The 14458-nt window shown below is 53.4% G+C and overlaps 2 protein-coding genes across 18 annotated transcripts in view; one reads left to right on the top strand and one right to left on the bottom strand.

Annotated features, from left to right (window-relative positions):
• TANC2 (tetratricopeptide repeat, ankyrin repeat and coiled-coil containing 2) overlaps positions 1-9207 on the top strand; it is a 151637-nt gene extending 142430 nt beyond the window's left edge. For all 15 annotated transcript variants that reach the window (XM_072919093.1, XM_072919095.1, XM_072919097.1 and 12 more), the window contains one exon: positions 1632-9207. In XM_072919093.1, the coding sequence (XP_072775194.1) occupies positions 1632-3633 (2002 nt within the window). In that variant the 3' untranslated portion in view covers positions 3634-9207. The remainder of the gene's footprint in view (positions 1-1631) is intronic.
• Positions 9208-9581: 374 nt separating this feature from the next.
• Positions 9582-13897, bottom strand: CYB561 (cytochrome b561). Of its 3 annotated transcripts, none has more exons than XM_030256234.4 (7): positions 13684-13897; positions 12578-12786; positions 11672-11879; positions 11404-11502; positions 11226-11329; positions 10991-11148; positions 9582-10379 (listed from the first exon to the last, which is right to left on the bottom strand). In XM_030256234.4, exons 1-7 carry the CDS (start codon positions 13880-13882, stop codon positions 10181-10183), a joined length of 1176 nt encoding a protein of 391 aa, XP_030112094.2. In that variant the 5' UTR covers positions 13883-13897; the 3' UTR covers positions 9582-10180. The 3 variants fall into 3 exon arrangements, with proteins under 3 accessions (XP_030112094.2, XP_072775204.1, XP_072775203.1); XM_072919103.1 differs by having other exon boundaries at positions 12578-12754; positions 13684-13779; XM_072919102.1 differs by lacking the exons at positions 12578-12786; positions 13684-13897 and adding an exon at positions 12005-12259.
• Between the last annotated feature and the right edge of the window lie 561 nt (positions 13898-14458).

Raw genomic sequence — 14458 nt, forward strand, 5'->3', positions numbered from 1 at the left:
CACAGACGTCCTAAACTCCAAAGTAATGCCCTCCCTCATTTGGTGATTTCTGAGTCTAAATGTTTTGAGAGGTTTGTCTTAGCAGCCCTTTCTGCCCAGAAGATGCTGCTGACCAGCTAGGCAGTGGCTTCAGGCAGGCACTGGCCACGGAGCTTCCAGCCAGAACTTGTGCCCTGGGCACTGCAGCCAGCTCCTGGAGAGCTGCAGCACAGGGATCTCCTTTGTTCACCTTCCTCCCCGAAGGCTAAAAGATGTGAGATTAGATCCATTTGCCATTTCTAATGAGCAGCAGGGCTGCTTGAGAGTCCTATTCTCAAGGACTGAGCACCCTGCCACCACTGCATCTCTGTTTAATTGGCAGCCAGAATGTCTCACATGGCAGCACAGGTATGTGAGCCCCTCTGTGCAAACATCCCAGCTCAGCAAACATCACCAGTGTGTGACATTCCATGCTGGAGGCAAGTGTGGAACTGGGCCCCTGGCCCAGGTGGTCCAGGTCCACCAGGTCCTGATGTGGAAGGTGAAGCCATAACCTTCTGTTCCACAGAGGAACCCTGCAAGCTGAGCTGTGCACACACCTAATGCCTTTCCTTTAATGGTTTCCTCTCCATTGTTCCCAAAACATTAAGAGGAACCTTAAGCCCCATGTTCCTTTTCAGATGATAATCAGCCTCCCACATACCAGTGTCCTTTTCTCCCTGGGTCACTCCAACAGAAGCTGTAACCACTTTGGCTTTACTTCTTCCTGTCCCAGTCTATGCCCAGCAGCACCCCTAGGGTCACACAGCTGTAGAAGACGAGGCCTTTCCTTATTCCTGATCTTCAATGGCTTGTACAGAAGATTAAGCTGGTGTTGGGAGGTGCTGGGGGGGATCATGGATGGAGAGCTTTTCCCTAGGTGGTGGGTTTTCCCAGATCACAGTCATGTTCAAACACATAGTTTTGCTCCAGAGTGAACAGTGTCCCTGTAAATGACAGCCCCCTTCCCAAAGCTCCACCTCCCTGTTACACCTCTTAGGCTGGCCTTTCCCTCACAAAGGCTTCTCTGGGCTCACAGCCTCTGGCACATCGCTTGATTGCTTCATTCCAGAGAAGTTAGCCAAATCCAGTGCAAAACTGGAGAGACAAACCTTGCCCAGAGCGCTGACCTGTGGGAGCCCCTGAGCTCTGGAGCCAGGCCTGACGCTGTGTGGTCTTGGCATCTGACAAGAGTTAAATTTTCACTGGCGTAAGTGGTTGTACCTATGTCAGAGCTTGTTTAAAGCAGTTGGCGAACTGGGCTTGCAGTGATCAATGTGTTGGTAAAATAGAGGTGAAGCTCATGGTGATGCTAGGGGGAGTAATTAATTAGCCCCTAATGTAACCTGCAGAGGCAGGTGTGTTTGCTAGTCTGGGTTGTGCCATCTAAGGACTGTGTTCCCTTCTTCTCCAGAATTTTCCCTCTGTTTGGATAATGTAAGTTCAAGGGAGGCCCATAAGTCAGCGTGTGAGAGATGCAGCAAGCAGTAGCAATCACAGCTCTCTCCCTCAGTAACATGTGCAAGCCACTTTATTTCCCTGGAATCTTTGAAAGCAGCTCCATCCAAATCCAAAGCACTTTCAGTTCTCATTTCTATTCCTTTGTCAAGCAGGCAGTTTTCAGCAGCCCTGGAGGACCTGAATGAGGCCATCAAGCTGTGCCCTAACAACCGTGAGATCCAGCGGCTGCTGATGCGAGTGGAGGAGGAGTGCAGGCAGGTGCAGCAGCAGCAGCAGCAGCAGCAGCAGCAGCAGCAGCAGCAGCAGCAGCAGCAGCAGCAGCAACAACCATCACCTCCACTCCCAGTGGAGCCAGAACCCGAAGCCCAGCATGAAGAACTGTATTCTGTGCAAGATATCTTTGAGGAGGAATACCTCGAGCAGGATGTAGAAAATATTTCCATTGGCTTACAGACAGAGTCCAGGCCAAACCAAGGTCTGCCCATCATCCAGAGCCCACCTCCATCTCCAGCTCACAGGGACTCTGCCTACATTTCCAGCTCACCTCTTGGCTCTCATCAGGTCTTTGATTTCAGGTCCAACAGCTCTGTGGGTTCACCGACCAGGCAGGGGTACCAGTCCACATCTCCTGCTCTGTCTCCAACACACCAAAACTCACATTACAGACCCAGTCCTCCACACACATCCCCAGCTCACCAGGGCTCCACTTACCGCTTCAGCCCCCCTCCCGTGGGAAGCCAGGGGAAGGAGTATCAGAGCCCGCCGCCGTCTCCCCTGCGCAGAGGCCCCCAGTACCGCGCCAGTCCCCCCGCTGAGAGCATGAGCGTTTATCGCTCCCAGTCCGGCTCCCCGGTCCGCTACCAGCAGGAGCCCAGCGGGGTCTCCCAGCTTCCCGGCAGACCCAAGTCTCCGCTCTCCAAGATGACGCAGAGATCCTTCCAGATGCCCCAGCTCCCCGTGGCCGTGCCACAGCCAGGGCTGCGGCTGCAGCCAGCCAAGGCGCAGATCGTGAGGAGCAATCAGCCCAGCTCTGCCGTCCATTCCAGCACTGTCATCCCAACTGGTGCCTACAGCCAGGTTGCCCACTCGATGGCCAGCAAGTACCAGTCGTCCTCAGGGGACATGGGGGTCAGCCAGAGCCGGCTGGTCTACCAGGGCTCCATTGGGGGCATCGTGGGTGACAGCAGGCCCGTGCAGCACGTGCAGGCAAGCCTCAGCGCGGGAGCCATCTGTCAGCATGGAGGGCTGGCCAAAGAAGACCTTCCACAGAGACCATCCTCAGCTTACAGAGGGGGGATGAGGTACAGCCAGACACCTCAGATCGGGCGAAGCCAGTCCGCCTCCTACTATCCAGTGTGCCATTCAAAACTTGACCTGGAGCGTTCTTCCCTCCCTGCCAACCAGCTGGGCTCTCCAGATGTGTCTCACCTCATAAGAAGGCCCATCACAGTCAATCCCAGCGAAATCAAGCCTCACCCACCGACTCCAAGGCCTCTACTCCACTCTCAGAGCGTTGGCCTCCGCTTCTCCCCTTCCAGCAACAGCATCTCCTCCACGTCCAACCTGACTCCCAACTTTCGCCCCTCTGCTTCGATTCAGCAAATGGAGATTCCCCTCAAGCCAGCCTATGACAGATCGTGCGATGAGCTGTCTCCAGTCTCGCCAACGCAGGGGGGCTACCCCAGTGAGCCAGCCCGTTCCCGGACCACGCCATTCATGGGAATCATAGATAAAACTGCTCGGACTCAGCAGTACCCCCATCTCCATCAGCAGAACCGGACCTGGGCTGTGTCGTCAGTGGACACTGTCATTAGTCCTACATCACCTGGCAATCTGCCCCAGCCAGAATCCTTTAGCCCACCCTCTTCAATCAGCAACATTGCCTTTTATAACAAAACCAACAATGCACAGAACGGCCATTTGCTAGAGGAAGACTATTACAGCCCCCATGGGATGCTGGCCAATGGGTCCCGGGGAGACCTCCTGGAGAGAGTCACCCAAGCCTCCTCATACCCCGACGTCAAGGTGGCAAGGACGCTGCCCGTGGCGCAGGCCTACCAGGATAACCTGTACAGGCAGCTCTCCAGGGACTCCAGGCAAGGGCAGACGTCCCCAATCAAACCAAAGAGACCATTTGTGGAGTCTAATGTGTAAAAGATACTTGTTGGAGTGAGACCCTCATGTTTTCAGCACACACTTCCAAGCTTGATTTCCATGCATACTATTATAATTATTATTATTACTATTATTATTTTTATTTCTCTTTGATAGCTACATGATCAAGTTTCGCCGGTACTTTATGTGGTGGTCAGACAGCCATGCACGTGCTCCAGCCCTTTTGTTCCCCAGCTGACTGTGAAGCCAACATCAGCCAAGCCAGTATCATTTGCCTAATTCCAGCAAAGTTCCAGCCAGGATATCTTAGTCCATGGTGTGGGGTGGTCCAGAGATATCCCTACGCAGCAGGAGGTAACCAGCTCTTTTTCAAGCAACAATTGCCTTGGATTTAAATTGGTTTCTTTTGTTTCAGTGATCTCTTACTCAGCTCTAATGGGAATTCCTAGGGAATTCCACAGGAGCCTTTCCCAAGGCTGCATCCACAGGTCCCCGTGCCAGCCCTCGGTGATACGATTTAACACCAATAGCTATGCACAGCGCCCACAGTTCCCATTCTGATTCTGCTGGCTTACAGCACTTTCCTTCCTTATTTAACTTGTCACTGGCCAGAATAGGTGGGGATCACACAGCACTTTGCCGCTTTCCAAGTACATACCGGGTGCCCTCACACTGATTTCTTTGCTCTGGGGCATTTTACAAGCATTGAGGATGTAAGGTTGGCCCTTTGTTATGTGTTTTAATCAGCCAAGAGAATTGGCCAGGAACCTCTTATGCATGAGCTGGGGTTGCACTAACTTCTTCACATGCTGGCAGACTTCACCTCACCCACAGCATTTGCATGGGGCAAGTCAGTGTTGGGGACTTCATCCAGGGGGGATTTATCACTTGCAAGGAAGAGCAAAAATCTGACTTAGGAAATGGTATTCAAAGAAGAAAAATGCAATTCTTAAATTCTTTCTACATTTTTTTATGATGAGGATGTAGAACATGGTATGGTGGTCCCAAAAAAAGGAAGGGTCCTTCTGCAGTCTCAACCCTGCAGCACCCCTTCCCTCTAGCTCAGTCCTGCCAGGGAGCAGCGGCTGTAGCAAGGGCTATGCTCCTCTAAGATCCTCTGTTCCCAAAATCCTGGAAAGGGACACCATGTTCCATATCTGTACATGGTAGAGACCATGTGCTGCTTTTTGAGAAGCTGTAGTTCAGAGAGACCTATTTATAATTTATTTATGTTATCTATTTCAGGACATTTTTCAGTTCAGGTTGGTTTTTTTTCTTGTTACTTTCAGTTTTGTAATCAAATGAAAGTCGCATAAAGACAATGTGAAAAGCAGGGGCCGGTTCCAAAATCCTTTTTAATTGGCTTTTCAATAATTTTTCAATTATTTGCTGAAAATTTCTTTTGAGGTGGGGGGAAGAACTTCCTTTACCGATTCCTTTATTCCGGGTGGGTTTGTAATCTGCCTTTTCTCTTCTGAGGGTGAAGGGTGGGATGACGGGAGGGAGAGTGATAATGCTGTAGCTTGTTTTAAAGCAAACTAGTGCCTGTTGCCCGATGCCAAACCTCACTCATATCAACTCTTGGGAGTAGTTCAGTGCTGAGCAGGGGAGCAATACCTCCAAAGGGCTACTGCGAATTGATTGCAAGACTTCTTGAACCAAATCACGGGCTCCAACCTCTGCTGGTGTGAGTGAGCATATCCCAGCAACACATCACTGCAGCTGTACCCTTTCACACCAGCTCAGGACAGGGTCTTAAAGCAAACCCTGGCTTTGATGGGACATTTCTTTTCCCTGTGTGGCTCAGCACATCTCATTGCTATTTCATTGCCTAACTTGCTCAGAGCAAGCTGGGACATGCACGCCTTGGGCCAGGGGAGGCTTGTGTCTCATAGACACGTGAAGAATATTTGGAAGGGGGGGTTCCTCTATGAGTTTTGGCAATTTTAGGGTGCCCCAGGGACCATTTGGTCTTTGTCAAAGTCAGTATTTGGATTGAGGTTGGTGTTTTCTTCCTTGAGATGCAACCTAGTGCTGACTGTATTTTATCCCAGGAGTCTGTAAGACGGGGGGCTAGCTGGGACCCCTTTGATGGTGGGTACCCCGTGGGGACACCCAGCTCTGTGCATGGCTTCTCTCCTTGAAAATGGGCTGTGATGGCTTTCTTTCTTCCTCTCATTTCTGAAAGAACATGCTCTGTGTTGTAAGGAATAACTGATTTCTCCTCCACATCCCACATGCCCATAGCTGGGAGACGTATCCTGAGTCTCGAGCAGCATCAGTCACTTTGCTTAGTGCCTCCCATCCTCCAGCTTTCTGCCTGAGTGAGTGGCTTCCTACCTATAGCTGCTTCTTTGAAAGGAAAAAGGAACCCAGTTCAGCCCTGTCCCCGTGTTGTCCGGCCGGGTGAGACACGCTGCCGGCGCTCCTCTCCCTGCCACGCCAGGGTGGTGCGTGGGCAGTGAAGGAGCACTGCCCACGTTCTGCTTTCACTACTCACTGGCTTGTGCTCCCAGTCCTGTCCTTCAGAACATCCCCCCACACCACTCCTGTGTGTAACTCTCCAGTTTCTGAAGATGTTTTAAGGGAAAAAGAAAACAGCTCACGCTTTTAACACAACCACAAAGCTGAAGAAGGCCTGAAACACTGCAGCATGCAGATTTTTTCACGATTCCACGTGTTACATTTTCCACAGGATTCTTGCACTAATGATTTTCCATCTGTTCTCTCTGTAAATGGGTGCACTTTACTGTTTGAATTTGTAAATTCTGGATATTTAAGCGTGAGTAGTGTCTTCATTAGAAAAATAGCAAAACAGCTCATGTCTCAGTGTATTTTTCAAAAAAAAAAAGAAGAGAAAAGAAACAAAGCAATGAATCATAATATTTATAGCACAAAAACTGACTCCTGTACATAAGCATCAACTGAGTAATTTTTGAATACAAAATTATGTGCGGTGGTTTTAAAGCACTTCCCTGGCAATTCTGCTTAGGAAAAGTTGAGGCAGGATGGCTGCTGTGGTCACCAGGTGGGTAAGAAGCACATTTCTTCTTGGAAAAGCTGTTCTTTCTCAGTCCCCTATGTCTTCAGAGTCATAATTTGGTCTTTGCGTGAGGAGAAGCAGGGGTCATTCTCTGTTGTGCTGGTATGGCCCCATTGTGCTTGGGGGAGCACAAGTTCCCTTCATCCTCTGCCCTTAGATCTGGGTCTGACAAGATCAGGCCACACTGTGGGATCACACTCAGTTTCATACAGCTGTCCTGTATGTCTGTGCTGTGTATTAATTACTTTTTGAGTAATTAAGATGCAGGTCAATGCTGTCAGCTGGTGCCTTCATGCCCTCCTGACTGCAGTGGTACCACAGGCAAGCCCCATCTTTTAGCAAGCAGGATTTTGGGTCCACTGAGTAAAGCCAATTCTTGATGAGATTGAAACTCCAGTTTTCATTCTTGGGGTACATGCTGAAGGCAATGCCAGAAGTGATGCTGAAGCTGACCCCTTTCTTTGGCCAACCTTCCCACCAGGTGTCTCTCATCCTCACCTGTGGCTGCTCTGAGACCCAGGTGTGCCACTGCAGAGCTGGAATCTTCTCTTCCAGCATCAGGTGTGGGTGTCTGCCCCATCTCTCAGTGAGGGTTCATTGGCTCTCGCTGTTCTCCCAGGTCAGGAGGATGCTGTGCTCCCAGGGGAGTGGACACCCACATGGTGGAGGGCTCTGCAGAGTCCCACCAGCCAGGCTGGGGGTGGCATTCAGAGTGCTTTGGACATAGTCTAGAGTGGGCATTAAAGTGCTTAGGAAAAGGAGAGTTTTACAAAGACAGATCCTTTGAAGGAAGTATAGCCTGAGCTGCCTTCTCTGTGTCACTCTTTGGGAGAAGTGTGATGGTTCCAACAATCTGAGATGTGTGTCTGTCCATCTGTCTGTCTGCTGTGGCACCAGTGCCCAGCTCAGTCTAAGCACTGAACTTTTTGGTTATTTTTCTTTAACCTGGCTGTAAAGAAAACTGGTGGCTGGTGTGAAGGTGGCTGGTGTGAAGGTGTGAGTGTGCATATGCCAAACACTGGAGTCATGCTGGGATTAGGTCTGGAACCAGGGTGGGTAGTAAAGTGGGAGCGGTTCAGTCTCCTTTACAAAAGTTGCTGTATATTCAGGGTTACCCAGGAGAAGTCTAGCTAAAACCGAAGTGCCAGCTCTGCCTTATCTAGAGAACCAAGCAAGCCAGCGTGCCTGCTCGTCCTCCGCCTTCCTCACCTGCGGGGGTCCTTGGTGCGCTGCCGCCAGCTCCTTGGTGGTTGTACTTTGCTGTACTCTTGGGAATTTGAGGTTACTCTTCTACTGGTTATCAGCGTTTACCCAAGAGCTTAGGGAAAGAGCTGCTGTACCTGCTGGGACCTCCGCAAATCAAAGCCTTCACCCCACGCCGGCTGCACTTTGCAGGCTGGTGGAGGGTGTGTTGGACACAAAGCACAATGGTTGAAAGTGAATCTGCATTTTTTTCAGCTTTATGTGAATAATTGCTGGATTTTCATTCAATCAAACTCTTTTTTCTAATATAAACCACTAAGGGCTCAATTCTTTAGCAAGATGCATTCGTGTCCAACTCTTGATTCTACAGCTGGATCTCACCAAACTGGTACAGACCAACCCAAGAGGTCACAGCAAGCACGGCCATCATGGGGAAAGCCACCAGGCACCCAACCCACCAGCCATGTCCTTCCTCCTGCTCATTTTCTAGCTGTCACGGTACTGGGGAGTCAGCAGCCGGGTCCCATGTGATGGGATCACATCCTGTGGTTGTGAAAACAGAGAGCTGCTTTGCTAAAAGACTTCATCCCTTTGGGTGTTGCTGTCCAGGGACAGTGGTGGGGAGGCAAGTCAGGGTCAGAATGGGTAGGTGGGAAAGTCTCGTGCCCATAGAGCTGGGTCCCCACAGGTCTGCCTCGCTGTGCACTGCTCAGCCAGCCACTGAGAGCAGCACTGTGTGCTACAGAGAGTCCATTGTGTTGCTACACCGATAATCCAGAGACTTGTGTGGACTCTGCCAGTACTGCCGGGCTCATCCTGTCCAGCCTTTTCTTTGCCATAGTGTTGCATTCAGCGTTCCATCTCCTTTCTGTCTTCACATCCGAGAGGACCTGAGCTGGGTACAAACACGTCCGCTACACCTGCCTTGTGCTTTGTACAACTCCCTGGTTGCCATCCTCTGAGACACTTGCTGGGAAGATCTTTAAGACACTTAAATTTTCCTTTAGCTTTTCTATAATTCAGATGTAAAGGACTTTCTCTCTGTACAGTATATTATCCAATGCATGTTCTGTTCTCTCTGATATATTGAACACCACACAGTTGTGATATTGTGCAGTGGGAAGAGCAGCCCCTGCCAACAGCAGAGGCCTTCGCCTCTCATCTCTAAGGAAAGAAGAAAACATATTTTTTCCTTTGCTGTATTTGCTTGAGCAGAGTTTTCTTGTCTGTACATGTGAGCTGTGAGATAGATGTGAAAAGTTCAAAAGAATGCATTTCCCCCCCAAATGTATACAGATTGTAATCTGTACAATGAAACTGTATGTATGAAAAAATGTACCTATTTATAAATGGTTAACACTTGGAAATGGTGTCTAGGCTGCTGTTTGTCCCATGCTGGGGTCAGTGAAGGAGTGTTCTGATGCTTCTCAGTGTGGAAATGATGGTGTGAGAGTTGGGTCTCACAGTCACTGCCACCATGGGGCTGGGGACAGAGACCTGGGAACCACCAGGAGTGGGAGGCAACAGAGGCAGCACTACTGCTGCCACCAGCAAAAGGCATATAATAATATAGTGGATAATAATTGTAACACCCAGTGCATGGCCAGACCCTGGAGATGTCCTCCTGGGGCCCCTCCCCAGCCCCTCAGGCAGTTCCTCTCCCAGCTGCCCTCGGCGTGTGGAAACTCGAGGATACCCCAAAACTGTGATCTGGGGGGGCAGACACAGGAGGAGGACAGGGTTAGTTGCAAACATTTATTAGGTCAGGAGCACCCACTGAGCAAACACATCATGCGTGGGGAAAAAACACTTCAGACACGAAGCTGCTGAACCTGCACAGGCACAGGGTCATCCAAACCCCCAGGGAGCCCTTTAGGGGAGCGTCCCCCCAGCGTGGCCGTGCTGGAGGGTGAGGGGCTGCCAGTGAGTGGGACATCCTGGTGGTGGCAAACATCCCCTCTGCCCGTCAGCACTGAGAACAGCCTGTAGGCTTTGGCCGCCCACAGTGCAGAAATCTCTACTCCCACTCCGTCCCCAGAGCAGGGAAGAGGAAGAGCTTGGAGACCCCTCTCCTTCGTGCCCCTGCCAGCCCCTGCCCTGCCCACAGCACTGCCCTTCCCACAGGGCTGGGATGGGTTTGGGAGTCACCAGGGCCTGGTCTGGGCAGAGCTTAGGATGATTAAGGCCAAGCTGAGTCCAGCGGGCAGCATTGCACCAAGCATGTCCTTCTCCAGCTGTCCTTGTCACCCTGGGCTGGGCAGAGATGCAAACCACCAGGGACAGGGTGCACAAGAACATTTCAGACAGGGAGCCCGTGCTGGAGACCAGGAGCTGCGGATGTCACTGGCTGCCACCACCAGGGCTCTCTCCCTCTGTCAGGGTCTTGAAGTCCATGGACAGAGCCAGCTCTTCTGCCAGTGGTGGGCGCTTCCACTCCTCCCGTGTCAGCACGTAGCCCACCACCAGCCCAAAGGCCACCAGCAGCACCCCCAGGGTGTTGGCCAGGATGCCCTCAGGCACAAAGTGGCTGTAGGAATCACTGCAGGGATAGAGAGGGATGCTCAAGCCTTAAGGGATGGGTGACCTATCCCTATCTTGGCTGGGACCCCCTCCTCATCCCCATCCCCATCCTTCAGGCACACACCATGGGGAAGGTTCCTTCCCCACATCAGAGCAAGAGAGGTGTTGGTGTTTTGCTCACTTTTGGAAGAGACACTTGGTGACAGCAGATTAAACTGGTGGCACAGTCTTGTACTAGGGCTATAGCAGCCCAGTACCCTCCCTGCTGGAGGGAAGTGGCTCCTGGGGTGTCCCATAGCCCTGTCTCCACAGTGCTGGGTCTGGGGGTGAGCCCAGTGTGCAGCTGGGCTCACCCAGCTGCAGGAGCAGAGGTCTCAGGGACGTGAGTTCCTGAGTGGTTCTACAAACACCTGGATGCAGGGAAGTGGCACTGGGCATTTTATCCACATTCCCAAAGAAAGCTGTTGTAGGATATAGCCCCTTGTTAGACTTCATCTGTTAAGTGACTCAGCAGCAGCAGAAATAAAGACCTCGAGGGGAGATTTAAGAGCCACAGACTGATCAGGGACAAGGACATCCCTCTGTTGGAGGTCTGGGGGGCCACCCCCTCTCCCCAGTTCAGTCACTCACCTGATTTTGAAGAGGAGCATCTCAGTAATTCCCAACAAGCAGGAAGTGATGGAGAGGATGAAGAGGGTGATGCCAAAGAAGATGTGCTGGGGCTTGTACCACCCTCTCAGCGAGAAGGAGGCACCAGGGAACAGAAAGAAACCACAGCCCAGGAGCCACTGTGGGGACACGGGGATGTCACAGGCACTGCAGAGACCCTTCCATGCAGGGGGGCCAGGGGCTTCCTACCCCTTACCTGCAGGAGGTAGAGCACGAAGGTGGCCATCCCACACCAGGAGTGCAGACTGTACATGTCAGAGATGCCCTTAGCCCGGTGTGACTCGAACACAGCGATGATGCCTGCGGAGAGGAGCCTGTCACCACCAGGGCTGCATCCTGCCCCGTCCACCCCTCCGTGGCAGCCCAGCACTCACCCACGAGGGCGATGGCCAGGGCCAGGCCATGGAGCAACGCGTGCAGTGTCTTGGTGGAGCGCTTGGCCTCGTGCCTGAACACCCGGTACACCAGGAGAGCTGCACAGAGAGGATACCTGAGCATCCACAGGCATCACCCAGCATTGCCCAGGGATGCTGGTGCTCCTTCCCTGTTTCTTTTGTCACCACTTTGTCCCCTTTGTTCCCTGCCTGACCACAGCTTTGGAGGCTGTGGCTGGGACAGGGCACGTCCCAGGGTTCTGCTCACCGTCACCTTGGAGGAACACCATACCCAGCACCATGCAGAGGGGGTGGGCGTTGAACTGGAGGGGGCTGTGCCAGGCCACGCCGCCCCGGTAGCGGCCCAGCCAGGCGCCTGTGGTGGCCAGGAGCGCCAGGCCCAGCAGCTGCGACACGGCCATGTACGCTGAGAGCCCGGTGGGGCTGGTGGGCGGCGGGGGCTCGTCCATGGCAGCCTGCAGGGACAGAGAGGAGGGGCAGCGAAGCCACAGTGGCCCCAGGTGACAGCAGGTCCCGGCTGGCCGAACCTGGGGTAAGGTCCTGCTCCGAGCAGCGTCCGTCACCTCTGCTCCAGCCTCACCTGCCGGAGCCGGACGCTTCCTGGTCTCGCTGCGTCACCCACACCTGGAGGTGGCTCCCAGCCACCACGGCACACCCATCCCCGTGCTTCCGCACCTCCTGCCTGCTCCTGGACTCCTGTCCAATCCTCCCGTCCTGCCTGCCTGCTCCTGTCCTTCCCAGCCCTCCTGCCCCTGCCTATGCCCTGCCTGCCCCATTCCTGCTGCCCCAGCTCTCCTGCAACAACCGTCCCTCCATCCATCCCCCTCCATCCTTGTCCTTCTGTCCCTGCCTCCATCCTTTTCATCCCCATCCCTCCAACACTGTCCCTCCATCCCCATCCCTCCCACTCCATGCCCATCCCATGTCCTACATTCGCCCCCTCCCCAGTCCCCCCACTCCCAGACCCCCACAACAACCCCCAAATCCTGAGAGGAAGGAAGTGCAAGGGTAAGCGAGGGACTCCCTCCCTGATAAAAACAATGGCCCTCGGGGACATGGGGCTGAGTGAACATCTGTGCTGGTGGGGGGACAAACACATGATGTCACCCAACCACAGCTACACCAGACCCTTCCCATGGCCCCCACAACTCACCTGTGCTATGCTTTGTGCTGAGTTATCCCTCAATGGACCGGAGCCACCTCCACCGCTGTCACAGCCGCTTCTCCTCTTCCCTGGCACCTGGAGCCAGCAGGTCCCAGTCCCCAGGGCCAATGTCCCCCCTCTACCCAGTCCCCTCTGCGCTGCCTCTGGGGAGGAGCCCCCCACGAGCTGTGGCAGACAGACCCACAATGCTGCCAGGACTGGGGGAGCGTGGAGAGGGGAAATGCATTAAGGCCATGCACACACTTTATTCGCAGCCACCTTTATTGGATCAGCCAGATAAGTGGGTTAAGGGAATTGGTTTATCCCATTAAGTTGCACTGCAAAGGCCGCCTGTGTCCAGCCTCACTGCCTGGGGCCATGGGGTGCTCTGTGGGATGGGCAGGGAGACCAGGCTGGGGGGGACAGTGAGAGGCACCAGCTCCCCCCATATCACAAGAGCCTTCCCCAAACTCTCATCACACTGAGGGGCTGCTGGCACATCTGGGGGCTGCAGATGGGGGACCCATGTATCCCTATCCTGCCCTCCCACCAGATGCAAACATCTGGCCCTGCTGGCAGTCCCACAAGGCAAACACAGCCCCCAGCAGCAACTGAGGATGGAGGGACAGGCACTGAACCCTCCCAGCCACAGGGCCTGACAGCAGGACACAGGGCGTGCCTGTGAGAGTGGGATATTCCGAGTTGCCCATTAGCCACCACTGAGTGCCGGGAAAACTGGAGGTGACCTGACCCCTTCCAGGACCTGCCTGTTCCCCTCCCAACCTCTGTCTCCCCTGCAGTTCCAAGCACATCCACAGTTCCCCCTTTACAGGGCAAATCCACTGCTCCTGACTTTCGGTGGGGTGTTTTCTCTGGTTAATCCCGTGCCCTGGGTGGGGAGGATGCACATACCACAGCCTGGCAGCTGTGGCCTCTGGCTGGGACTCTCCAAAATGCCAGGGGGGTCTCAGGGACCGTGTCTGCTCTCGATGGGGGCTATATGCTCATGCAGGGAGGGGATTCTCTCCAGTTGATAGCTGAGAAAGATCTGAGTGACATACTGGAGGGGTTGAAGGCAGATACCCACACAGCTCCCCTGTGTCCCCCAGCCCTACCTGTGGGTGCTGGGTAGTGCTGCCTGTGCCGGGCCCCGCGGTGACAGTGCCTGAGCAGGGACAGGGACACCGCGTTGGCATGGCAACGCAGGATGACAAAGCGAGAGGGAGATGCACCCCAGCACAGCTGCAGAGGGAGCGTGTCAGGAGCGGAGGCAGGGGGGCTGCAGAAGTGAGAGGGGGATTGTGGCAGACACATTCTTCTCTCTCTCAGGATTTTTTTCATAGAGGAGCACAGAGAGAAGAAAGAGAAAGCAATTTATATTTCTGCTCCTTGTTTTTCCCATGTGGAATGTGTTTGGAGAATTGTTTACCTGGGGTGATTGCTTGGTTGGATTCTGGTGAGGATTATTTGAGCCTGATGGCCAGTCCAGTCTGGACTCTGCCCAGGATCACGAGTTGTGACTGAGTTAGATATGGTAGTTAGAGAAAGCAGGTTTGTAGTTTTAGTATCTTCTTTAAATAATATCCTTATAATACAGAAATCATTCAGCCTTCTGAACTGGAGTCAGACATCACCATTTCTTCCCACCGGGTTTGCCTGCATTTACAGTAGGGGATCACCACAAGCAGGGTCTGTGTATTCTGGGGACAGTCCCCAAGGAGGTGGGTCACTAACAGTGTCTGTGACACTCCCCACCCCCTGTTCCAGGCACCCACCTGAACCCCTGCACCCGGAGACACCCCAGCCCTGAACAGGCTAGGATGCACCAGGCCCTACCAGCTCAGCCCAGGGACCCTTCCCTGCACAACGCCAAGGACTGTCCCCTGTGCA

Source organism: Taeniopygia guttata, chromosome 27, assembly GCF_048771995.1.
Source record: "Taeniopygia guttata chromosome 27, bTaeGut7.mat, whole genome shotgun sequence".
In the NCBI taxonomy this organism is placed as follows: domain Eukaryota; kingdom Metazoa; phylum Chordata; class Aves; order Passeriformes; family Estrildidae; genus Taeniopygia; species Taeniopygia guttata.

Excerpts from the sequence above, each read along its gene's own strand:
- CYB561 (XM_030256234.4), bottom strand. The coding sequence starts at position 13,882 with ATGTGTCTGCCACAATCCCCCTCTCACTTCTGCAGCCCCCCTGCCTCC. Across the intron at positions 12,787-13,683 it reads GCACTACCCAGCACCCACAG|TCCTGGCAGCATTGTGGGTC; the intron begins GTAGGGCTGGGG and ends ACGCTCCCCCAG. Across the intron at positions 10,380-10,990 it reads ATGCTCCTCTTCAAAATCAG|TGATTCCTACAGCCACTTTG; the intron begins GTGAGTGACTGA and ends CTATCCCTGCAG.